This window comes from Eriocheir sinensis, chromosome 2 (assembly GCF_024679095.1).
Source record: "Eriocheir sinensis breed Jianghai 21 chromosome 2, ASM2467909v1, whole genome shotgun sequence".
NCBI lineage: Eukaryota > Metazoa > Arthropoda > Malacostraca > Decapoda > Varunidae > Eriocheir > Eriocheir sinensis.
This window is the reverse complement of record NC_066510.1, coordinates 5,867,843-5,894,487: the sequence shown is the minus strand read 5'-3', so window position 1 is coordinate 5,894,487 and position 26,645 is coordinate 5,867,843. Positions and strand designations below refer to the sequence as shown.

Below are 26,645 nucleotides of genomic sequence, written 5' to 3'. Positions count from 1 at the left end.
TTGTAAATGATATTGTTACTAACTTCAATAAGCTCGCTACCATCACCAACAGAATAATGAGTTGTCATAATATTGTTACTTAACTTCCATATGCTCGCTACCATTATATAGTAACATAATGTGAATAAACCTCATAATTTAACCTTTGTGTTGCGTCACCCTAACAACTATGAAGCTCACTTGATAGTAATACTATATTAAAAACAGAGGATCGAAGCTGAAGGCAACACATATGCACTCCACATTCTATTTTTTTTCTGTGTATTGAAGCTGTAGTTAGCAAGATTAATAGAATTTTTTAAGGCCATGATTAGGGGCATTGATATTTACATGTGTTGTTTATTTTCATAAATTTATTCCTCACACCATAGCTTTAGATGGGTCAACTGTTACATGCACTTGACTTCTACACATGTATGTATGGTAGTGTACTGAGAAGAGTGCTGCATGTTGACCCTTTGTTTCCTAGTGTACATATTAGCATTACTATATAGTATTACTGACTTAACTCTATCCTTTTGAGTTGACTATGCAGAGCAGTGCTTGTTTATTAATATTATTAAGAGTAAATTAAACAAATAAATCCGCCACACAGGTTACCAGTGCTATGATTCACTCATGAAAAAAACAACCATGCAGCCACAAAACTGCACTTGAATAATAAAAAATCTGCCACATACTGAAATGTTATATCCTACATGAAAACAACTGCAGAGTAATTTCTGAAACAACATTCATAGGATTTACATACTATTAAAAAAATACAGCAAAAAATGAATACAGAAATTCTGTCACATGGTAATTATTATTTTAGAGTAATTATTTGGGGTTTTTTTTACTGTTGTTTCCTTAAAGTTTTCACCATAAATGGAAGAAGTGATTCATCATACAAAAGATTTACATATACAGAAACCATACATCTACAGTCCACTACTCTCATATCCTCTACTTCAAAATACACTCTGGATGTTCATTCTGCTTTACAATGTATGGCCGAGAAATGAGGTATTGTAACCTCTATCATGATGTTTAACTGGGGACATGTCTGGAAACTTATTAGGTGGGGTTCATCAGGAGGCGAGAGCATAAGACTTAAGCAATTAGGGATCACCAACTCATTACGTTAAAATCTATCATGGACCAGGTAGTAACATTCCTCTATTTAATGTTGGGAGTTGCTGGATCTGGCTGGAAAGTAAAGACCAAAACCCACCATGGTCACTGCAAGCATGTGGCCATCACTGACCACCCTAAACCTCCATTTGTGCAACCCCTAATCATGGAGGACAACCATGTAAAATATAAAAAAAAAATATATATATATATATATATATATATATATATATATATATATATATATATATATATATATATATATATATATATATATATATATATATATATATATATATATATTACAACAATTACAATTACCATTATTATTATTATTATTATTATTATTATTATTATTATGGAGATTACCGTTTGAATTAGAATGATCTGAGAAGCACCACTCCTTTTTCATCATAGCTGGTAGTAGTTGCTTAATTTGGGGGATATTCAGTTATTTATAATTCCTTCCCTCGTCAGTCGATTTTAAACACCAAAGATTAAAATCAAAGAGCAGTCAGGCTGTGATGATGTCCTTACAACAGATGACATGCTGAATGAGGTTAACCACCTGGATGCAAATTTCCTACAAGAAGACAAGCTATAGGAGTGGAGCAACAAGTGGCTGCTACAATTCAGTGAAGAAAAATATGAAGTCATGCACCTTGGGAGGGGAAATCCAGCATACCAATACCACATGGGAAACACTACTCCACTATCCACCACAGAGGCAGAGAAAGACCTGGGACTATATGTTATCAGGCTACCAGTGAAAGCCAATTCCGTGCCAATCACAGCGGACAGGTTAAAAAGTGTAGGAGAGGAAGATTGTGTAGTATAGTTCCTTTTACTTTGTATGCAGGTCCCTCCCTCTCATAGATGGATGTGGCCAGCGTTCCATGGCTGTAGATATTATTGAACTTCTTCAGAAGGTGATGACAGGGCTTCTTTATGTGGTGATAATGCCTAAAGTTCAAGTAGCAAGAATCATTGATATACTAGATTTTGACATGTCTCCCACATCATGGGAGTTGTAAATAAAAGGGGAGCCAGTTATTGTTACTAATTAGCATTAAACAATGTGTAACTATATATGACTGTCACATACATACAGATCAAGATCATTTGACAGTAATGATACTACTACTACTACTACTACTACTACTACTACTACTACTACTGCTGTTACTACTACTACTACTACTACTACTACTACTACTACTAGTTATAATAATAATAATAATAATAATAATAATAATAATAATAATAATAATAATGATTAGCAGAAATCATTTTGACTCCCAACAGTGACTAATGAATAATGGTGCAAATAATCAACATCACTATTCTCAGGTACACACACTAATGCTATCACTCAATAATAATAATAATAATAATAATAATAATAATAATAATAATAATAATAATAATAATAATAATAATAATAAAGAGAAGAATGAGATCAAAAGTGCACACAGTTTCAGTGAACCATGCATGTCCTTAGATTACCACATTCATGACATCTTTTATCTCCTTACGTCAAACTTATAAACTTTCCAACACAAGCACAATACAGTACAGTGTCTTAATGGAGCTCAAGTAACATGCTTGCTAGAATTTCATGTCAGACTGAAATGTTTTTGAAAACTCAGGACACTTAAAAAATACTAACACTTACATATCTTATACCAAGAAGTATGTTTGCCTCTACACTTAGATCTACTTTTTAATGTCTCCATGACTATAACCAACAAAGGCTACAAATTTTATGACAGAAGACCTCTGGTTCCTTCTGGTTCAGGATTTGGGTTTTAACTGTTGTTACTAAACAATGATACTGCTACAGAAAGTCATTGAACAATGTCATGAAATTTTCAGGGACAGACTGATGATGGTCTCTCACAATGATAAAGCCTCAGGAGCAGTTGATGGAGTAACAAGGGCAATGCTTGCTAGGGTCTTGGAGCCTTAGCAGCTTGGCTCCTTTTGCCCCTCCAGCATCAGTGCATTCTGAGGGGCCCTCCCAGACCTTACTTTTTTTTTTAATGAAGAGAGACATCCTGAGATCAACTGGAGACCCAGGGGGGGACTTTCAAAAAGTCCTTTATCTCTCTTTAGCTATGCCATTGTGAAGTAAGTCATCATTGTTTCTCCAGTACATTTATAAAGACTGCTATCAGGCCAACTCATAGTCATGAAAGTAAGTCATCAGTTCCTGCACACTTTTTTTTTTTTTTTTTTTTTTTTCAGACAACACCTCAAGAGTCACTGATGTCATCAGTGTTTCTGCATTGATCACTGATCAGCACTTCCACCAGAAAACACCTTGAGAAGGAGTGTTGCAGTAAGTCATTTGCTGTGTTTCTGTAATGCAGTGGTTAGTTTTTTTCTTAAATATCATGCAGGAATAGTTACAGAAGTATTTCTTCATTATTTCTGCAGCACTGATAGTTTTTTTTTCCAAGACATCTTAAAAAATCATTTTGATGTTTCTACCACATTGTTCAAAAGTTTCTTTTATTCCCAAGGCAACACCTCAAGAAAAAAAGTAAAACTGCAAAAATGTCACACAATGTTCTTGTTTCTTCCCAAGATAACTCTCAGGAACAGTCATGGAAATAAGTCATCTTTATTTCACCATAACTTCCACAACACTGATCAAGTTTCCTTTCCTAAACAACACTTATAGGAGTCAGAGAACTAAGTCAGCAGTGCTTTCATAATAAGCTCTTTCTTCACACAAGCACTTCAGGTATTGGTGTTGCAGTAACAAGGTTTCTTTATAAGTAAAAAAGTTATCACTTTAACACTTTCAGAACCAGTTTGTGAAACAATCAATCACTACCAACACCTTATTCATTTGTTTCCTTTTCTCTTTCACTCAGGGATCAAGCTCACAAAGTAGTGATTACAATGTCCTGATTCACAACACATTATGTCATAGCCTTGATAGCCAAAGCACTGCAGTTTTCATGGTTTCATCCAGTTTCACCCAATCACTGTTTCAGTGGTCACACCAAGTATATATTATTACTCCAAGTCTTTATGCTAAGTATTTACTTACTGTACTAGATTTTTTATCGAGGAAAATTGTGCATAGACATAGAGGTGCCCTTCTTTTTTTTAAAGTCTGCTGCTAGCCAAATGGTTGCATATAAAATGTCCGAATAACATCTTGTACTTGAAATGATTGCCAGGTAATGTGAATCAAAACTTGTTTACTAACTCAAGTTTCTCCCTCTGACATATATCACGTCAATTAAGAATGGTAACAAGTTATGAGACTATGAAGTAATGTGCAGATAAGTCTTGATTTGTTAACATTAGTCACCCGGCTGTGTCAGCCACACAGCCCTAGTTTTGGACACACGTGTGTAACTTTTCATGTATTCTAATGCAGGTTGGAAAACAGTATCCATGACTATCATCATATTCATTAGTGTCATAAATACAGATGGGAAAAAATATTACTAATGTATAGTTTTATCTGATATACTGTGATCTACTGAATAGGTTTACAGAATAGCCTTTTTGCGACAGAGCATGCAATCCATCCACATAATTTCCCCATCACTCACATTCTTATATGAATAATTTTAGTAGATTCTGAATTTCAAAAAAGTTGATAATTACATGTTTCCTTGAGTTTAGTGTTATTAGTCTCAATCTGTTTTAAAGTGAGTGAAAAATATATATGAAGCAGCATGGATCCAAAAACATGCTTATGTTACTGACATGGGCAGTTGATATTAGCAAGCCAAGACTTACCTGCACATTACTTCATAATCTCTGAGCTCGTTACATTCTTAATTAACACAACATATATCAAAGGAAAGAACTTGAGTTAGTAAATAAGCACTGATTCACATTACCTGGTAAATAATTTAAATGCTATTTTGTTATTCAGACATCACATATTCAACCAATCATCTTGCAACAAACTTACTGAGGAAAGAGGCACCTGTATGGGCAAGTGCATTTTCACCTTGAAAGAAATCAAGTACAGATGATCTTGACACTGCCAGGAGTTCCCTAGCACACAAAATAGTTTGTAGTTTTGTAGTTGGTAGTGTTTGTAGTTTAGAAAAGTTTCATGCCTGTTATTTTCTGAATGATCAGCTTTTGGAAAATAATCTGTTAGTGAGTAAAGTCTGCAATTTTCTTAACAACATTGAGGTCGTTCATGACAAGCTTGATGAGTGCCCTGGCTTGGAGGGTGGCGGGGTCACGCTCCTCAGGGTCCTCCTCAGCCTCATCCTCCCCGGCATCTGCTGTCAGGCCCATCTCAGCCTCCAGCACTGACATTAAGAGGGAAGAAAGTAATTTTAGTTTCATTATTATACAAGTTTTCAAAGTATACTGCCTGATACATTTGCAAATAAATTATAAATTACATGATAAACTATTAATTACATAAATTACAATTATAATTACAAAAAAAGCATTTAGGAGTGAAAAATTCTCAGCTAATCATTATTGTCATCATTATCATCATCTACTCCATTTTTGGTGGATTAGGATGGGCAGCAAAATGACCAGTTAAAATAGAGACATTATGAGAAGGAAACAATAGGAAAGTTTGAGGAGTAAAGAACACCAAGTGAACTAGAGTCCACTGATGCCCTCACCTGTATTATGCCCATGATTCATTGTCACTGACACTGAATCATGGCTCACAGCTAGTCAGGACACAATATAATTTGTGTGCAGTCTTGAATTCAATCACTTATCCACTCATTTTATCTTCAAAGCTACCTCATTTCCAGCCTGCCAATCAATCAATCGGAGTCCCCGCCTGGGGGGGGGACCACAAATTCCCCCAGGGAGGACTCTCCTTCTGACTGCCGACTTGAGAGGTGTCTTGATAACTCCTCGAACCTTTTTCTTATCAATTTCTGCAACATCCGCGGTCTTCGTTCTAATGTTCATTCTGTGGAACACCATCTCTCCTCCTCTAAACCTCACCTTCTCTTCCTCACCGAAACACAGGTTTCTGAGGCTACTGACAGCAATCTCTACTCTGTTCCCTTCTACTATCTCTATCCTAAATTTCAATCCAAAGCTGGATGTTGCGCCTACGTGCGCAACGACATCACTTGCTCTCTTACCCACGACCTTGACTCGTTAGAATTTTCCACCATCTGGCTAAGACTTCATTGTCATTCTATTACTAAACACATCTGTGCTGTTTATCTCTTACCTAACTCTACTAACTATGTAAAATTCTTTGACTACTTGAACTCTAAAGTGGAGCACATCTTGACCCACTCTCCCTTTGCTGAAATCTCCATCCTAAGAGATTTCAATGTTCACCACCAGCATTGGCTTTCATCCTCTTTCACTGACCAGCCTGGTGAGCAAGCCTACAACTTTGCTCTCCTCAATGACCTAGAGCAGTTGGTCCAGCACCCTACACGTCACGTATTCCTGACCGTCTTGGAGACCGACCCAACATACTAGACCTCTTCCTTACCTCTAACTCTTCTACTTACTCTGTCAAGTTGTTCTCTCCATTGGCCTCCTCCGATCACAACCTTATTTCTGTATCCTGTCCTATCGCTCCTGTACATCCTCTGGACCCACCGAAAAGGCGATGCTTCTGGCATTTTGCTTCAGCTCGGTGGGACGACCTGAGGATGTACTTTTCCGATTTCCTGTGGAATTATTATTTCTTCCAGGAGCAAGACCCCTCTGTGTGTGCCCAGCGCATCACAGAGGTGATTGTCTCTGGAATGGAGGCAAACATTCCACGTACTTTCTCTACTCCTCATGCTAAAAAGTCTTGGTTTAATCATGCTTGATCTCATCCTGTCAAAGATAGAGAGGCAGCTCACAAAAGGTACCAGAGCCTTCGAACTCCCGCTAACCATCATCTTTACATTTCTGCCCGGAATCGTGCCAAATCTATTATCCGACTTACCTAAAACTACTTCATTAAAAGAAAATGCCAAAACCTCGCTTTTTCTATTCTTCCCAGGACTTCTGGCATCTTGCCAAAAACATCTCCACCTACTTCACTTCTTCATCTTTCCCTCCTCTCCTTAGTCCTGACGGCAACACCGCCGTCTCATCTATCTCTAAGGCTGAACTCTTCTCTCAAACTTTCTCTAAAAACTTCGCTCTGGACGATTCTGGGCATATTCCTCCTACTCATCCCCCCTCTGACTCCTTTATGCCTGTTATTAAGATTCATAAGAATGATGTTTTCTATGCCCTCTCTGGCCTCAACTCTCAGAAGTCTTATGGACCTGATGGAGTGCCTCCTATTGTACTTAAAAACTGTGCTTCCGTGCTGACACCCTGCCTGGTCAAACTCTTTCGCCTCTGCCTGTCAACATCTACCTTTCCTTCCTGCTGGAAGTATGCCTTCATACGGCCTGTGCCTAAGAAGAGTGACTATTCCAATCCCTCAAACTACCGACCTATAGCTTTACTTTCTTGTCTATCTAAAGCTTTTGAATCAATCCTTAAATGGAAGATTCAAAAGCATCTTTCCACTTCTGACCTTCTATCTGATCGCCAGTATGGGTTCCGCAAGGGCCGTTCTACTGGTGATCTCCTTGCCTTCCTAACTGACTCTTGGTCATCCTCTCTGAGCCGTTTCGGTGAAACCTTTGCTATTGCGCTGGACATATCAAAAGCCTTTGATAGGGTCTGGCACAAATCTTTGCTTTCCAAACTACCCTCCTACGGTTTCTATCCTTCTCTCTGTACCTTTATCTCCAGTTTCCTTTCTGACCGATCTATTTCTGCTGTGGTAGATGGTCACTGTTCCTCCCCTAAACCTATTAACAGTGGTGTCCCACAGGGTTCTGTCCTATCTCCCACTCTCTTTCTGATGTTCATTGATGATCTTCTTTCCAAACGAACTGTCCTATCCATTCTTACGCCGATGACTCTACTCTGCATTACTCAACTTCTTTTAATAGAAGACCCACCCAACAGGAACTAAACGATTCCAGGCTGGTGGCAACAGAACGCTTAGCCTCAGACCTTACTATTATTTCTGATTGGGGCAAGAAGAACCTGGTGTCCTTCAATGCCTCAAAAACGCAGTTTCTCCACCTATCCTATCTTCCAAACAACTATCCCCTATTCTTTGACAACACGCAGCTATCACCTTCTTCAACACTAAACATCCTCGGTCTATCCTTAACTCAAAATCTAAACTGGAAACTTCATATCTCTTTTCTTACAAAATCAGCTTCCTTGAGGCTGGGCATTCTGTACCGTCTCTGCCAGTTATTCTCCCCCGCACAGTTGCTATCCATTTACAGAGGCCTTGTCTGCCCTCGTATGGAGTATGCATCTCATGTGTGGGGGGGCTCCATTCACACAGCTCTCTTGGACAGAGTGGAGTCTAAGGCTCTTCATCTCATCAGCTCTCCTCCTCATACTGAAAGTCTTCTACCTCTTAAAGTCCACCACCATGTTGCCCTCAGCATCGATATTTTCATGCTGACTGCTCTTCTGAACTTGCTAACTAAAATGCCTCCCCTCCTCCCATGGCCCCACTGCACACGACTTTCTACTCATGCTCATCCATATACAGTTGAAACCCCTTATGCAAGAGTTAACCAGCATCTTCATTCTTTCATCCCGTACACTGGTAAACTCCGGAACAGCCTTCCTTCATCTCTATTTCCTCCTGCCTTTAACTTAAATTCTTTCAAGAGGAGTGTATCAAGACACCTCTCCTCCCAAAATTGACCTCTCTTTTGGCTGCTCATAACTTTGGTCTCTGTAGGAACAGCGATTAGCGGGCTCTTTTTTTTTTTTTTTTTTTTTTTTTTTATGTTGCCCATTGAGCTTTTTCTTTAGCTGTAAAAAAAAAAAAATAATAATAAAAATAAGCTCTTTGGCTGAGCTTTCATTTACAGTGCTCGTCACTGACATTGTCACTGGGACCTTTCAAAGTGCATGCTCTTCCGGCAGAGTACAGGTGCCTTAAATCAAATCATCATTCATCAGGCAGCTCAACCTGGGCATCAGGTAACATGTTGATACTTAACCCCTTCACTCTGGCGACGCCGGCATTGGCCTCCGACGGTGTCACCGTATGGAAAGGGTTTTAGTCCTCTTCTAAACCTCTTCATCCTCTTCCATTTCCTCTTAATCCTCTTCTAAACCTCTTAAGAGAAAATGGAAGAGGATTAAGAGGAATTTATAGGAGGATTGAGAGGTTTAGCAGAGGATTAATCCTCTTTCATTTCCTCTTGACCCTTTCCATACTGTGACGCCGACGTCTGCGTCATGGATGGAAAGGGTTAAAAAAAATTGACAGTTGCCCATCTGTAGCTATCAAAAGGGTGCGACTAGTTGCTGTCCTCCCTCTCACCCTCCCGGCTTAGCTTGTACTACATTGTTGTTCTGCTCTCATACAGGATAATGGCTCACTACAATATCTTCTTGAGGAGTGATCCTACAGCTATTGCATTCCTTCACAAAGCTGGACACTCCACAAGGGCTATCTCGAAGTAGATGGGTGTCAGTACCCATCAAATTCAAAGATACCTAAAGCTTTTGGTTGAAACTGGCAACAACCAAATATTTTCCTATACAGTGGAACCTCTGTTCATGAACTTAATTCATTCCTGAGGGCTGTTCGTTACCCAAAATGTTCGTAAACTGAAGCTATATTCCCCATAGGAATCAAAGTAAAATGGATTAATCCATTTCTGGACACCAGAGGATTGCATACTTAAACTTTTACAACAGTACTTTGTGCACAAGTTCATAACACAAAACCAAAAGAAATCTAACACAGAAAAAAGAGGAATTCAATACTAAACAGATAAAATATATATGAAGACTTAGTTTAATTTTACCGTACCTGTACTGAGGAGAGTTCACGGCACAATAGGCGGTGTTACACCGGCCGTTTTCCTCAAACCATTGGGACTATGGGCAACCGCCGTACGCCCAACCCTTGGTTCCATCCGTAAGGATGGAAAATGATTGTGGGCACGAGCAACCGTGAACCTGTATGTAAATAGACAACGGCAGTGGCTGAGGAGTGAGGAGCAGCGGAAGATGGCCTGCATGTGGACTGGCAGAGCTGCTTTGTTTACTATTTAATGGACAAGATAAGACCTCGGGCTGTGGGACCACAGTTGGAAATACCTTTATTTTTCTCCTTTCTATGAAACTCGTAGGACTCCCGGTCTTCAAAGTACAGTTCTCTGACGAGGTTTGAGAAAACACTCCTGCCTCCCATCTTTGAAGCCATGGCCGTCCCCACAACCACTTCTTCCTTCCATTTAACTGCAGCAACAAGTCCATAACTTTGGTACAGGCAGCACAATCCACAACAGCCCTACGTTTATTAGCAGATGGCACCATGTCGATGCAGCGTGACTGCTTTCTTTACATTTCAGATACGGGCAACCGACCTTGGCTGTGTGTGACGCACACCCAGAAAAGTTGGAGTTGCCTGTTGCCCCTACTGCAAATGCGGTTGGAGGAATATCTTTCAAAAGTGGAAGGTGGTGAGGAAGGGAAAGTGAAGAGATGATGTTGTTTGGAAGGGGAGTCCTCTTCCATATTGTGCATTTAGTGAAAGATACACAGCAACTGACGGTCTCCCGCTGATACTCCTGGTTTGTTGCCCCACAATGTTGCCAGTTTGCGTGTTCATATCTCGAGACACCGCTCATCACCCGAGACGTTTTTGTTCGGAAAATTTGTTCGTGAACCGATTTGTTCTTGATGAGAGGCATTCGTGACCTGAGGTTCCACTGTATATATTTACGTATAATATTTTCCTTGGAAACGTTATAAATAGCCATTGTCTCTTCTAATGATGTAAAAAGGTAGAAAATGGGAAGAAAGAGCAGGTTGTTTTGAAAGCACAGCTGAATGCAGCTGCCTTAAGACTGGCTGATATTTCCAAACATATGCCTGTGATTAGCTGTCAAGTCCGATGATGTCATTGATGGTGCTTGCCTAATCAGTTGCCTTCCTGTCATAGCCACCTACTGACACTCTTCCTAAGCCTTTTTTTTTTTTTCTTAAGAGTTTTTGGCAAGGTTGCCCAGACAAAAGATTGTTAGAGATAACAAGGTTTGTTAGCAACCTTCTTTGAATCTTAACCCTGGATGTTCCAGGCACCCACACACACAGCCCCCCAGAGGTCAATCCCAGGCCTGGCTCAACGAGCTTGTGTCTAATCTGCACCACTCTGGCGGTCCCCAAGAAAAGGGGGTGGGTGTGGTTCATGGGGCAGTGGTGCTCTCCTACCCTACTACCTGGGGAAGGTAAACTGTGGTAATCAGGATGTTGCACTTGTAAACACCACAGGCCACTCTTACCTTCAAGCTGTTGCTCAATCTGGTCAAAGCGTTGCGTGATGCTGGTCTGCATCACCTGCACATGCTCCAGTAGATTCAGTTTGCAATTCACTGGTTCTATCCTCTCAGCCTCAGGAATGATGGGTGCTTGAACTGAAAAAGGAAAATGTGTATGAAAGCTACGTTTCCAAATAGAAGGTTTTGTCACTAAGTTTCCTTTACTGTACAATGGTTTGATTTATGATATTTCACTCTTATGATCGCCATATTTTAAGTAGCTCTGCTCACTTTACAACCCATCTGGCACACCAAAGACAAGCTTGTATAAAACGGTATTGTCAAATCATATTCAAACAAACAATGGCCTTTTATATACCTATAATTTATCTCATTTCAGGTACATAAAAAGACATCTGCCTCTGTAAATGGAAGTAAAAGGTATTTTATTCATTTACTGCATGTAAATCAAATAGGAAGTATACAAATAGCCTAGTGTCACATTTAACAATATTTCATGATATTTCATATATTTACATATGTGATTTACATGCAAAAAATAATTAAAATACCTATTATTTTCACTTACAGAGCCAGCAGTCTTTTTATGTACCCAAAATGAGATGGCTAGGTATTTAAAAGGCCATTGTTCTTTTGAGTATGATCTGACTAGGCTGTTTGATATAAGCTTGTTTTTCATGTGCTTGTATAGTACATTATCAATGCAAATCAGTATGTTTGGGATTTATATAAGAAAGTGTGCATTTTTTTGTATACATATACTTTAAAATATATTATTGAAAAATAGCTTGAATACTATTTATCACAACAGTTGAGTTTCACCCAAACTTGAACAAGCAGTGCTCATGTGCCACATCTATGCTCAGGAGTGGACAAATGGGATGAAACTGACTACAGTGGGGCACAGTGTCTTGCAATAATAAGTGACTGAAAAACTGTCATGAGTGAGTTCTGAAACCACTAGTTTGGGGGCAAACTTTAAAAAGTAAAAAACAAAGAGTGGTATTTCGGAGATGTTGACTTTTTTTCTTTCTATTTCACTTGCATTTATCAATTAAGCCAACATTTATATACAGGCAGTCCATGAGTTACAATGTATGTGACTTGCAACCACCAGCACTTTCGACAAGGCCAATAGTAATAGTAATACAGGGGGTCCTTGACTTACGACGGAGTTCTGTTCCTGCGACATGTCATAACCCGATTTTGCATGTACGTACGTCGAAACGCATCCTTTATTAGAAGCAACAGTCAGCCCCAACCCTCACACTGAAAATTTTCATTGAAGCATTGCCACCAGAAGAGTCTGCCTTACGCTTGGGAGACATAACAAAGGATTTTTTAATAATTTATGGGGGTTGCGTCGTAACCTTGAAACATCATATGTCGAGGATGTTGCAACCCGATGACCCCCTGTACAGTAAAACCCACACTATCTAGCCCCCAGGTACCTAAAAACTCATGTATCCGGCAAAAATCTGTCAGGCCAAAAATAAGAAAATCCAAAAATCTGACCGGTGTAAGATTTGAAATACCTGCGCTGTGTGTCAGTTCTAATTAATTCTCAGCCACCACACCAGCAGCACCACACCCCTGCCCTCAAGAAACTTAAATCCTTGGCTATCCGACAGAATCCCTCTTTCAACATGCTCCACCCCATTCAGAGCACCAACAGGCAGCGTAATAGTATACGTAATATGTAATAATATAGGCATTTTGAATAATATAGGGGTCCTTGTAACCTCCTATAATCTTCTCATTTTATACTTCAGGTGTGGCTTGCGGAGTTAGTGGATCATCAAAGTCACACAGTACCCATAGATCGACGATAAAGAGCACTTGCTCATGTCGGGAGGGTACCTGCTGGCAATTACGAGTCCAACACATGATCAGGCCGTGGTGAATTACACACACACACACACACACACACACACACACACACACACACACACACACATGTGATTTAAACGAGAAGAGATCAGAAGAAGAAAAGGGGGAATTTTTTTTGGAGAGTAATGGATATGAAAGTAAGGAAGCGGTTCATGGTGACGAGAGGAAGGAGAGAAAGAACCCAACAGAAAAGGAGGAAGGGTGGAGAGTGACTTACATGAATATATATGGAATAGTTTCATCGTGGATAGAGTTTAATGACCATTTGAGAGACACCTGATATTGTGGGGCTAACCAAAACTTAAGTTGTGTGAACCAATTGAGGTGGTGGGGATTGGAGAAGGTGCATACAACATATGGAGGAGAGACAGAACGTTAAAAAAGGGAGGAGGGGTGATGTTGATGGTAAAAAAAAAAGGCATCAGGGTGGAGGAAGTGATTGAGGGTGAAGGCTTGGCAGAAGTGTTGAAAGTGAAAATTGTGGGTGCTGAAGGAAGAAGGAACAAGAACAAGCGCATGGGAGTTGCGAGAATACGAACAAATGTTACAAGACACAGTGAGTTGCCTGGATGGAATGTTGAGGGAGTGTGAGAGAATTATTATAATGGGTGATTTCAACTGCAAGGAGGTGGAATGGGAGGATTGGCGGACACAGGGAGCAGACGAATTGTGGGGAGGAAGACTCTTGCAACTGGCAATGGAACATGTACTGCCTCAGTGGATCAAGGAACATACCAGATTCAGGAAGGAAGGCGAGGCATCAAGACTAGACCTGGTATTTAGTAAGGAGCCGGAGATAATAGAAAATCTTAAAGTAGATTGTCCAATAGCAAAGAGTGACCATGCAGTTGTGGAATTTGAAGAATCAGAAAAGAGAACGATTGACCAAAAAGAGGATCACAAAATTGGGAGAAGCAACTACTGTAAGGCAGATTTTGTTAGCATGAGAACTTTTTTTGAAAATGCAAATTGTAGTGGGCTGTACAAAGCCAAGAGTACACAGGATAAGTGGGAGGAGTTTTTAAAGCTATACAAGGAAGCCGAAAATAGATATGTCCCTAAGGTAACCAGAAAGGATGTTGATAAAAAAAAAAGAGTGGTTTAACAAGAGATGAAAGGTAGCTAGAAAGAGAAAGGAGGAAGCTTGGAAGGGATGGAGGAGATGAAGAAGAATCAACCGGTGGAACAATTTCAAACTAGCAAGGAATGAATATACAAAGGTTAGAAGAGAAGAAAAAAGGAAGTATAAAAAATATATAATTGACAAGTGCAAAGACCAACCCAAACTATTCTACAGACATGTGAACGGCAAAATAAAGAATAAAGAAACAATTGATAAACTGAAAATGGATGGAACTATATATGAGGACCCAGCAGAGATGGCAGAGGTGATGAACAACAGCTTCCATAGAGTTTTCACAAGAGAAGAAAAATCTGTACAACCCCAAGGCCAGGAAAGAGGATGGATTATACAGGAGATACTGTTAACGGTGCAGGAGGTCAAGGAAAGTTTGAACAAAATGGATGTGAGAAAGGCGATGGGGCCAGATGAAGTAACAGGGTGGATTTTGAAGGAGTGTAATAAACAACTTGCAGAGAAACTGCACTCCATAATGAGTGCCTCCCACAAGTACCACAAGATTGGAAGAGAGCAAATATAGTACCGATTTTTAAGGGAGGCAAGAGAGAGGACCCATTGACTTACAGACCAATATCACTCACTAGTGTGGTTGCGAAGATATGTGAGAGACTGGTTAAAAACAGGTGGTTGGATTTCTCAGAAAGTAAGAAAATTATCTCGGATTGTCACCAACTTGTTGTGTTACTACTCAAGGGTGATAGACTTAATACAGAAGAGAATAGGCTGAGCAGATGGAGTGTACCTGGATTTGAAAAAGGCATTCGACAAAGTACCGCACAGAAGACTAATTTGGAAAATTAAAAATAGGGGTGGAGTGGGTGATGGACTGATCAAGTGGCGGAGGACCTCCTAACTAACAGGGAAATGAGGACGATAATCAGGGACAGGGTTTCTAACTGGTGCCCTGTGATGAGTGGAGTCCCACAAGGTTCGGTGTTGGCACCAATAATGTTTGCTGTTTATATAAATGATATGGTGGACGGAGTGTCCAGCTATGTGAGTTTGTTTGCAGATGATGCAAAGCTATTGAGACGTGTGAATATAGAGCGGGAGCCAGCAGGGGTCAACCTAGCTGGAAAATTAAAAAACCCACCCACACATATTGTATGTCTGCCCATGCATGAAAACTAAAGTCTGCCAGGCCTGCAGTGGTGGACGAGGTCATGAGGTCATGTCAAATTTGTAGCCCCATAGCATTTATTAAGACCCTGACTTTGGTCCTGATCTGAACATCACGGTAGAGATGACAGGATGGTCGCAAATGACTCCAATGGACAAGACAAACAACTTACATTCTGACAATATTTGGCTAATGTTAACTGTTTGGTCTGTAAAAATGGTCATAGTTATCTAACTGCCATAAAAAGATGTCATTTGCATCATATTTCTAAACTATGACCATTTTTACAGACCAAACAGTCAACATTAGCCAAATGTTGTCAGAATGTAAGTTGTTTGTCTTGTCCATTGGAGTCATTTGCGACAATCCTGCCATCTCTACCGTGATGTTCAGATCAGGACCAAAGTCAGGGTCTTAATAAATGCTATGGGGCTACAACTTTGACATGACCACATGACCTTGTCCACCACTGCAGGCCCGGCAGACTTTAGTTTTCATGCATGGGCAGACACAAGGACCACTGCTATGTGGGTTTGAATTTGTTACCTTTCCAGCTAGGCTGACCTCCCCTGGCTCCCGGTCTAATAATATGAAAGACTGTGAGGCATTGCAAGGGGACCTGGATAGAATATGGGAGTGGAGTGGTACATGCAGATGGAGTTCAACCTTGGGAAATGTAAAAAAATGGAGTTTGATAGGAGTGGCAGAAGATGCAAATATGATTACAAGATGGAAAGTGAGACAATATGCAGAGGAGTGGAGGAAAAAGATTTGGGAGTGATTGTTTCAGAGAACATGTCACTGGACAAACACATCAGCAGGATAATGGGACAAACTCTAAATTTGCTGAGGAACATAAGGACGGCATTTGTGTACTTGGATGAGGAGATGATGAGGAAAATAATAGTTACAATGATAAGGCCAAGGTTGGAGTATGCAGCAGTGATCTGGTCTCCTTACGAAAAGAACATAAAGAAGCTGGAAAGAGTGCAGAGAGTGGCAACTAAGATAGTACCGGAACTTAGAGATCGGATTTATGAGAAGAAACTCAATAGCATGGGGCTGGAGAGAAGAAGAGAAAGAGGAGATCTGATAGCGGTGTACAGGGTGGCGAACGGAGTGGAGCATTTGGACAGAGAGGACCTGTGTGTGTGGAGCGAGAGAGAAACGAGGACGTGGAAAGAAGTTGAGGGTGACCACGTGTAGGAGAGATGTGAAAAAGTTTAGCTTCCCAAATACCAGCATTGAGCTATGGAATAGACTGAAGGAGAAGGTGGTCTGTGCAAGAAACATTCAGGATTTTAAAGAAAAGTTGGATAAGAGTGGATATGTAGATGGGACAGCGCGAGCATAGCTCTTTTCCCGTATGTCACTACTAGGTAAATACAGCTAGGTAAATACACACTCACACACACTCTCTCTCTCTCTCTCTCTCTCTCTCTCTCTCTCTCTCTCTCTCTCTCTCTCTCTCTCTCTCTCTCTCTCTCTCTCTCTCTCTCTCTCTCTCTCTCTCTCTCTCTCTCTCTCTCTTTCTCTCTCTCTCATAGTATTAACTACTAACTACTTCTAAATAAGTTTTAAATACTTTGTGTACATTCAGTTATATGACAAGACCATATACAGTAAACCCTCAGTACAACAGATTAATGAGGTATATTCCAGAGTTGCCAACTAGCGGGTATAGGGTCACAGGGCCCACGAAGCTTTAATTATTCTTTCAATTATCATAAATTCCCTGTGTTTCTCTGGGGCTTGTAACAATTACACTTCAATACAATAAGTGACACTATCGTTAATAAAAATGTAGCTGATCATTCTCATTGTTTTATTCATTGGTAAACGAGAAAAATATAAATGCTATCCGGCAGCCTCTCTCTCCTCATCCAAAATCGTTCTTCCATGAAAGCCCTGTGAAATCAAGTAGAAGTGAGATTTAAAAAAAATATTATTTACATTACATTATATGCTGAGTACCTGCCGTGAGTCTATCAGTGTCGCCTTCGGTGAAATTCATCAAAACATTAGGGCGTCAGGTATCTCGACAACCCTCTCCTTCACAATAGAAAAACAGGTGTTTGTGGCTCAGTGAGGTCATTGGCTTCCGCTCCCAGCATATTATACACCGCCCTCAAGTAACTACTGGTTGTTGTGTGAGATGAACCAAGACCTTGGGTGAATGCCTGCCACTTCCAGGAGCTTGGGCAGGTCAAAGGTGATGTCATTTAAAGCCAGGAGTTGTGGGTGGAGGGAAACACTATTGGATGGAAGGCAATGTCACACACAGACAAAAAACAAAGGAGGCTCGCTTTCTGTCGGGATGCCTGGCACCCAAATCGTTTGATAAATTTCGCTGAAGGTGACGCTGATGCACCCAAAGCAGGTACTCAGCATGAAGTGTAATGTAAATAATATTTTTTCAAAAACTCATTCCTGCTTGATTTTGCAGGACTTTCATGTAAGAACGATTTTTAATGAGGAGAGGATGCCGGACGGCATTTATATTTTCTTTCATTTACCAATAAATAAAGCAACGAGAATGATTAGCCACATTTTTATTAACAATAGTGTCACTTATTACATTGAAGTGTAATTGTTGCAAGTCCCAGAGAAACACAAGTAATTTACAATAATTGAAAGAATAGCTAAAGCTTCGTAGGCCCTGTGACCCTATCGCTGGTGACTGGTGACGACGCGAGTTCGATCCCCGCCCGGTGACAGCAAGCTGGGACTTTTCAGCCGCCACCGAGTGGCCTAAGACTACCCACATGCTGTCCAGAAGACCACTCATCAACCCGGACTCTAGATTCTAGGATTAAAGATGAGCTCTGGGGGTGCAGCATGAGCCAATGCAAGATGGCGCCACTATAAACACTTGCCTGCGCCACAACAGGTTGGGCCATACCACCTTCATCACCGTGGACCACCACCTTCGTCACCACCTTCACTTTCGTCACCACTACCACTATCACCACCACCACCACCTGCATCACCACCACCACCACCTGCATCACCACCATCGCCACCTTCTTCACCACAACCACCTTAATCGCCACCACTGTCTTCATCATCACTACCACTATTATCACCACCACCATCACCGTCATCACCGCCACATTCATGACCTCCACCACCTTTATCACCGCCACCACCCTCATCTCCACTACCACCACCCTTATCACCACCTCACCCTCATCACCACCACCAACTTCATCACCACCATGGACATGTTTACCAATACTACGTAGAAATTTAAATTTACGTGGGAGACGGCACTAGAGGGAACCGACCCTTAGTCAGTGGTGGGGGGGACGAGGTGCGCAAATGGCAAGACTACCTGCGCAAATGGTGGGACGATGGCCGCAAATTAAGGCCGCGCAAATGCTGAGTGGCAAATGGTGAGGTCTTACTTTATATGTATTTTCAAATTTCCACCGTTTATAACAGACTAAGTTCCCCCTTATTAGTCCATTATATTGAGGGTGTCCTGCACATATAATAATACCGACGAACCTAATAAATGTAAGTATATAGTTTTTTTATTGTATATGTTGTCTGTATAGTTGCACAGCACACTTGGCAATGGACTGTGAGGTATTGAGGCTGCCAGGTTGCAGTGGGGCCCTGTGTGGGGGCTGTATTGTTATGGGTATGATACGAGTATCAGACATGTACTACACCAAGTCCCCAATTTAGAAGTGATGTCCATTCCCCAAAATTTGGTCCTAGAAAAGTGGAAATTTGTTAATCTAAGCGAATTCTTTCATTTAATTCCATTATAGACATTGAGATGCGTTCCTGTGCGCTTTCCAAAAGTTCATCCGTTTCAAAATCCAAGACTCAAAATAATGCAATAGAATACCTGAACAACTTAGAATCATATAAACGTGTTAAATTTGGAAAGAATTATTAACTAATAAATTAATAACATACGTACTTATTTCACACCAGTGCTTCAAATTTTGGTGTGTGTGTGTGTGTGTGTGTGTGTGTGTGTGTGTGTGTGTACTGCCACTCACAGACGCTTAGCTATTTTCCGTAACATTTACGTCCTGGATTGATGCATAAGATTTTGTGTAAATATGTTCTCCTTTTGAATGGGAACCACAAGGAGCAAAATATCTCATCAGGTGGGTTGACTACAGTAACCGAAGGATGGGACAGCAGATAAAGGAAGGGGGGCGAGGTGGCTAGCAGACACTATTGTAGTTACCAGGCGCAGCTGTGAGGGTCTTTTGTTAAAAATGTTGGGTACTGCAAAGCTGAGTCAACATTGGAATGGATAAATGTGTTAATTTTGGAAATACAATAATTAATGAACAATAAAAAGAGTGAGAGATAGAACAGAGCCCTGCAGAACACCACTGTTGATAGATTTATGTGTAGTATAGTTGCCATCTATCACAGCAGAGAGAGACTGGCCTTAAAGGAAGCTGGAGATGGAAGCACAGAAAGAAGGACAGAATCTGGGTGTGAGCAGTTTAGAAAGTAATTTTTCAAGAGACAGTTTCAGCAAGCAATGAATGGCTTAGTAAGTAATACTAAAGTATCCTAGAAAGGGAGGCATAATTTTTTGTTGCTGATTTCAGTCGTAACTGCATGAGTGTTCACCCTTTTCTATCAGCTGAATCTAAACTCAATTCTGGCTTAAGTGAAGTAGAAAAATTAATTTAGCTTTAGCTAGGCAAGTAAGAATAGGCATCATTATAAAAAAAAATCATTCCTTCTTTCCCTCCTTCTACCTCTCTTCCTACCTTCCTTCCTTCCATCCTTTCCTTTCCTTTCCTTCCCTTCCTCATGTACTACATATATGCCTACTCATGGAATGTATGTATTATGGCATTAGTGTTATCTTTCTTCTTCTGAAGTGGATGTATTATCTCAATTTTTTCTTCAGTGATGTCATAAAATTTTAAACAAACCTTTAGTTATAGGAGACCCAGTTGATGATGATGATGATATGATAATGCTGATGATGATGATGACAGCATTGACGGAGGTGGTGGTGTGATACAAAAAGAAATATATATGTACACAAACCTGAGTGAACATTTCCAGTGACAGGAGCCAGGGCTGAACTGGCTTGGGACACCAGCTGCTCCAGTTCTGTCTGAGAAGAGAGTAAGGCAGCCAACTCATTCCCTCCAGGCATCCCCCCTTCACCTGTGGCGCCAAGTCCACCCAGATCAAGGGCCAGCTCGTCTCCATCTTCCAGCTGGTTCTCCTCCTCATTGAGCGTGTCTTCTGCGCTTGAGGCTGTTATGCTTGAAGAGGCTAAGTTTGAAGAGTCTGCCAGCTTCTCCTGTTCCTGTTCCTTGTCCTTAGTCTGAGAATGTTTCACTGAGTCTTTGTCATCTAATTCTTCATTTTCCATTTTAACAATATCCGACTCTTCCTCTACCTTTGGGGGTTCTTGTGAAATATTGGTGTCATATGTTACTGCAGTGCTGTCCTCTGTAGTAACTCCCATATCCACATCCATAGGTTCAATTTTGCAGTCATCTTTCATCGGAGTAGTTTCATCCTCCTTACAAGATTCCTCGAGTTGTTTTCCCTGACTCTCACTTTTTACATCCTCCTGAGTTGATTCTTTTTTTGTCTTTTCTTCAAATACACCTGCCATTTCTTCTTTAACAGGTTCAGCTTCACTCTCTGTTGGCAATTCAGTTTTGCTTTCTTTCACTTCCTCAGGATCTATGTCAGTTTTTTCACATGGGAATTCTTTATGGTGATCCTGATCACTATCTGATTCTCTAGGTGTCAATATAGACTTTGGAGAATGATGAAAAGATGCTTCCTTGGATTGACCTCCATCTGAAGATTGTAAATTTTCTTCATTTTCATAAGCACTCCCTGGTGCAGCTTCATCTCTCTTTATTGAATTAGTGTTCTCAGTATCCGTATTCAAAGCGTCATCGCTATCATTTGTTTTTTCTTCTTTAAGTGCGATCTGAGTGGAATTCTCAAGGCTTTCTCTGGTTGCTGCAATCTCAATGGAGTCTTTGCTTTCCTCCTTAACTTGTAAAATGTTTTCTTTTGAATCTGCTGAAGGTTTTGCTTCAAGAATTTGTGAGTCTTTCTCAGATATCAAAGAAATTTCTGGTTCATGATCTTGAGGTGCAGTGTTGATTATCCCATCAGAACAACTGTCTTTTAGTTCACTTTCTCCTTTGGACTGATCCTCAGATGCTTCACATTTGGTATCAGATGCCTCTGGCAAGGCAGTATTACCTTCTGAATGTTTTGTGACATCCATTGCTGCCTTGTTAGACTGCTCCTTTGGGATCACCACATCCTCTGTTTTACCACCAGCTTGAAGATCAGTCCCCTGAGTCTCTGTTGCTGCTGGGCCAGGAATGTCCCAACCTCTAGGAAAGATGGCATGGCTAGTGTCAAACTTTTCTGGCTCTCCAGTAACAGCTCTCTCAAGTGCAGAGGTGCTGCCTAAGTCATGTGTTGAGCCAGACACCTTTGTGTCAACAATTTGAGGACTAAGACAAGGGTCATCTTGTTCCACTATATTCATCAGGTCCTGCAGAGGAGCTACTGACTGTGAGTTTGGGGAAATTTCTCCTTTGTTTTGACTTGATGCTTCTTCCTGTTCATCCCATTTTTTGTGCCACATGACAAACTTTGGATGATCCGGCTCTCTGTAATTAATGAAAATGAACAATAATCATCCTGGGCACCTGGCAAATGACCTATACAACACAAAAGATTTACTCTCCTAAAGAAAATATGGGGACAATTATAAGTACAATATTACCAAACTGCCAGCTACAACCAGATGGCATTTCTCAAAAATAAAATATTTAGTCAAACACTGGAGTAAGGACCACCATACTTGGCGATGTGAAGCTTCAGCCTAAGAGACTGAAGAATCTGTGACAGCTGTAGAACATTGGCTGTCAGTTCATGTCCCCGCCTTATGCAGGTCTCCAGCCGGAGGTCTCCACGTGATGAAGAAAATGAAAACCTGAAAAATATACACAAAATTTGATTTCATGATTATGAGACATGAAATGCCTAAACTAATTTTAAGCTGTCTTTATTCAAACCAAGAAGGAATGAACCTAATAAGGTTTATGGTAGATTGGTTGATTTTGCCATCAAAAGCTTTACTTCCCACATACTTCAGTAAAGTTCAAGTACCCATTTACCAGGGTAACAGCATTTAGATGTACGTACACCAATAGAGCCCTCTTGCCAGACTTACAACACACACTACTCTGAGAGCCTCCTTAATGAATATCCACACAAATATGCTCATAATCACCAAACATAATTCCATACAGCTTCTGTTAAAAGAGTTAACCCCTTCATTACAGCCAGGCGAAAACAGCACCCCACCCCGTATCTGGGCTGGCCACGCGCGCCAAATATGAAACATCGCTACTGGATATAACAAGTTTCAAGCTATAAACTCAACAGAATCATCATGTACTATATATATAAAAATATGCAAAATTAAATGGTGCACATGAAGACACATAAATTATTTTATAATTTTGAGATGTATGCATAAATGTATAGAGAAATTTGTGTTGTGCATATATGACATGTATCTGCTGAATTGTATTTCCTTATATTATTCGTGATAAAGAAATAGATTTGTGGAGGAAAGTGGAGGAGAGGAAAGGGAAGGACACAGAGGTAAGATCATGGAAAATATCGCACTGATTCACCTGCAATACGCACAGATTTCACAGAGTAAAAGGCTGAAAGGCCGTCCTCCCGGAAGTGGGTCTTGTATTTACCTAGTTGTGAAATACAGGAAAAGAGCCGTACTAGGCTCGTGCTGTCCCGTCTTCATAACGCTTATTATCCAGTTTGGCTTTAAATTCATGAATCGTTTTTGCACACACAGTCTCCTTGTCAAGTCCGTTCCATGTTGTTATGCTTCTGTATGGAAAACTGTATTTCTTGATGTCTCTCCTACAGTCGCTCTTCTTCAATTTCTTACCATTGCCTCTTGTTACACTTTTGTCACTTACCACTAGGTCTTCCCCGTCCAATTTCTCCAATCCCTCTTGTATCCTGTACAACGCTATTAGGTCCGCTCTCTCTCTTCTGCTCTCCAGTGTTGTTAGTCCCAATTTCTCCAGTCTTTCTTCATAAGTATGTTCTCTCAGAGTTTCCGGTAATTTAGTCGCTGCTCTTTGTATTCTTTCCAACTTTCTAATTTCTTATCCAATTTTTCCTTAAAATCATGAATGTTTCTCGTACAAACCACCTCCTCCTTCAGTCTATTCCATAGCTCAATGCTTGTATTTGGGAAGCTAAAATTTTCACATCTCGCCTACACGTGGTTGCCCTCAACTTCTTTCCACGTCCTCATTTCTCACTCGTTCCACACACACAGGTCCTCTCTGTCCAAATATTCCACTCCACTCGCTACCCTGTACACTGCTATCAGGTCTCCTCTTTCTCTTCTCTCCAGGGTTGTGAGCCCCATGCTATTGAGTCTCTTCTCATAAGTCCGATCTCTAAGTTCCGGTACCACTTTAGTTGCCACTCTCTGCACTCTTTCCAGCTTCCTTATGTTCTTCTTTTTGTGAGGAGACCAGACCACTGCTGCATACTCCAACCTTGGCCTTATCATTGTAACCATTATTTTCTTCATCATCTCCTCGTCTAAATACACAAATGCCGTCCTTATGTTTCTCAGCAAATTCAGAATTTGTCCCGTTATCCTGTTGATGTGTTTGTCCAGTGACATGTTCTCTGAGACAGTTACTCCCAAATCTTTTTCCTCCACTCCTCTGCACATTATCTCACTTCCCATCTTATAATCATATTCACATCTTCCACCACTCCTACCAAACTCCATTTTTTTACATTTCCCAAGGTTGAACTCCATCTGCCATGCACCACTCCACTCTCATATTCAATCCAGGTCCCTCTGTAATGCCTCACAGTCCTTCACATTATTCACTCGTCTCAATAGCTTTGCATCATCTGCAAACAAACTCACACAGCTGGTCACTCCGTCCACCATATCATTTATATAAACAGCAAACACCCTACTCATCACAGGACACCAGTTGGAAACCCTGTCCCTGATTATCGTCCTCATTTCCCTGTTGGTTAGGAAGTCCTCCAGCCATTTAATTAGTCCATCACCCACTCCACCCCTATTTTTAATTTTCCAAATTAGTCTTCTGTGTGGTACTCTGTCGAATGCCTTTTTCAAATCCAGGTACACTCCATCCCCCCAGCCTTCTCTCTCTTGTATTAAATCTGTCACTCTTGAGTAATAACGCAACAAGTTGGTGACACAAGATCTCCCTCTCTTGAATCCAAACTGGCAATTCGAGATAATTTTCTCGTGTGTGTGTGTAATTCACCTCTTGAGCTGCTGCGGGTCTCTCTCGAGACAGCCACAGAAGAGCACAGAGCTCGTAGTACCGATCTTTGGGTAGGACTGAGAACACTCACATAAGTGCAGTTTAGTACGATGAGTGAGAAGGAGGAAGATCAGGGATGGATCACGCCAAGAAGAAGAAGAGGAAACAACAACAGCGGGGAGGAAAGTGAGTACGAGGCTGGAGGTATTTCAGCTGAGTTCTCTGGATTTGCGAGAAAGGAGACGACATTATACAAGCGAGTGCTACTGATGGAAAGAAAACTGGATAAATGGATCAGCATGGTAAAGAGAAGGGATGAGGAAGAAGAGCAGAATAGAGTATTCCACAGCGACCTGAGAAATAGGATAAAACAACTAGAGGAAAATGAAAAGAAATTGATTAAGGAAAATGAGGAGCTAAAGGAAAAAGTAGCAAAGTACGAAAGATCAATGAAGGAAGGATTGGGAGTGGTAAGAAAGGAAAATGAACACTTGAAGGAATTGGTAAACAGAGAAGAACAAAGAGTTAGAGAAGAGGTGAAGACGTGGAGAGTGGAGAATGAAAAAGCAAATGTAAGCCTAAGAGAAGTAATAGAACAGCAAATGAAAGAGGATAAAGAGGACATGGAGAAAGAGGTAGTCAAGGCCTTAAAGAAAAATGAAGAATTAGTGAGAGAAGTAGCGGACAAAAAAAGAAGTGTTATTATTTTTGGGATGAAAGAAAAGAATATAACATATAAACCAAAAAGGGATAAAGAGGAACTGAAATCAGTCACAGACCTGCTCAAGAACCTAAATGATGCAGAAAGGCAGAGTATTGAGGAGGAAGTAGACGAGATTTATAGAATGGGTCCATTTATTGAAGGGAAAACTAGACCAGTTAAGTTAAAACTAAAATCACAAAAGGCAGCCGAAGACATACTATATAGAACAACTAAACCAAAAGAAACGGAAGGATGTAAGGATACATATATAAAGAAAAATAGAAAAGAGGAAGAAAGGAAGAAATGGAATGAATTACTGGCAGAGACAAAAGTAAAAAATAACGCAAGATCTGAGGAAGAAAAAGAAGCATTTTTTTGGGAAAATTTCGGGAGATCGAATCAAGAAATGGTTCATAAGGGAGAAGAGAAAGGGGAGCGAAAACTAGATAAGAAAGATACAGAGAGGGGAATAAGAATAATGTACACAAATGTAGATGGGTTGATCTCTAGTAAAATAGAGCTGCAAGATTATCTAAAAGAGAGGGATCCCGTGATAATTTGCCTAACTGAAACTAAACTGAAAGAAAACATCCAAATTGAGTTAGATGGAAGATACAATGTGTGGAGGAAGGATAGAATGGGCAAAGGCGGAGGAGGAGTGGTGATAATGATAAAGAAAGAGTTATTAATAAAATCAATAGAATATGGGGAGGGAAAAGCAGAGATAGTGAGTGTAAGCTTGGAAAACAAGAACAGAGAAAGGATGACGATTGCAGTAACATATGTACCACCAAAAACTACATCATGGAGTAAAGAAGATTATGAAAACATGATTGATGACACCATACAGAGTTTGAGGAGATTACTTAAGGCAAACAAAGGAGTAATACTAGTTGGCGATTTCAATTATAAAGAGGTTGACTGGGAGAGGTTTGAGAGCAATGGTAGTGATGTGACATGGGGGAATAGATTCTTAAATTTAATGATGGAAAATTTGATGATACAAAGGGTGAAGGAAAGCACTAGATAT

The 26,645-nt window shown here is 40.5% G+C and overlaps 1 protein-coding gene across 7 annotated transcripts in view; it reads right to left on the bottom strand.

The window, feature by feature from the left end:
* Nucleotides 1–375: 375 nt before the first annotated feature.
* The window catches only part of LOC126998812 (uncharacterized), a 140,873-nt gene continuing 114,603 nt past the window's right edge, over nt 376–26,645 (bottom strand). For all 7 annotated transcript variants that reach the window (XM_050860940.1, XM_050860941.1, XM_050860906.1 and 4 more), the window contains 4 exons: nt 22,410–22,541; nt 20,606–22,215; nt 11,421–11,552; nt 376–5,408 (listed from right to left, as the gene is read on the bottom strand). In XM_050860940.1, coding sequence (XP_050716897.1) covers nt 5,248–5,408; nt 11,421–11,552; nt 20,606–22,215; nt 22,410–22,541 — 2,035 coding nt within the window. In that variant the 3' untranslated portion in view covers nt 376–5,247. The remainder of the gene's footprint in view (nt 5,409–11,420; nt 11,553–20,605; nt 22,216–22,409; nt 22,542–26,645) is intronic.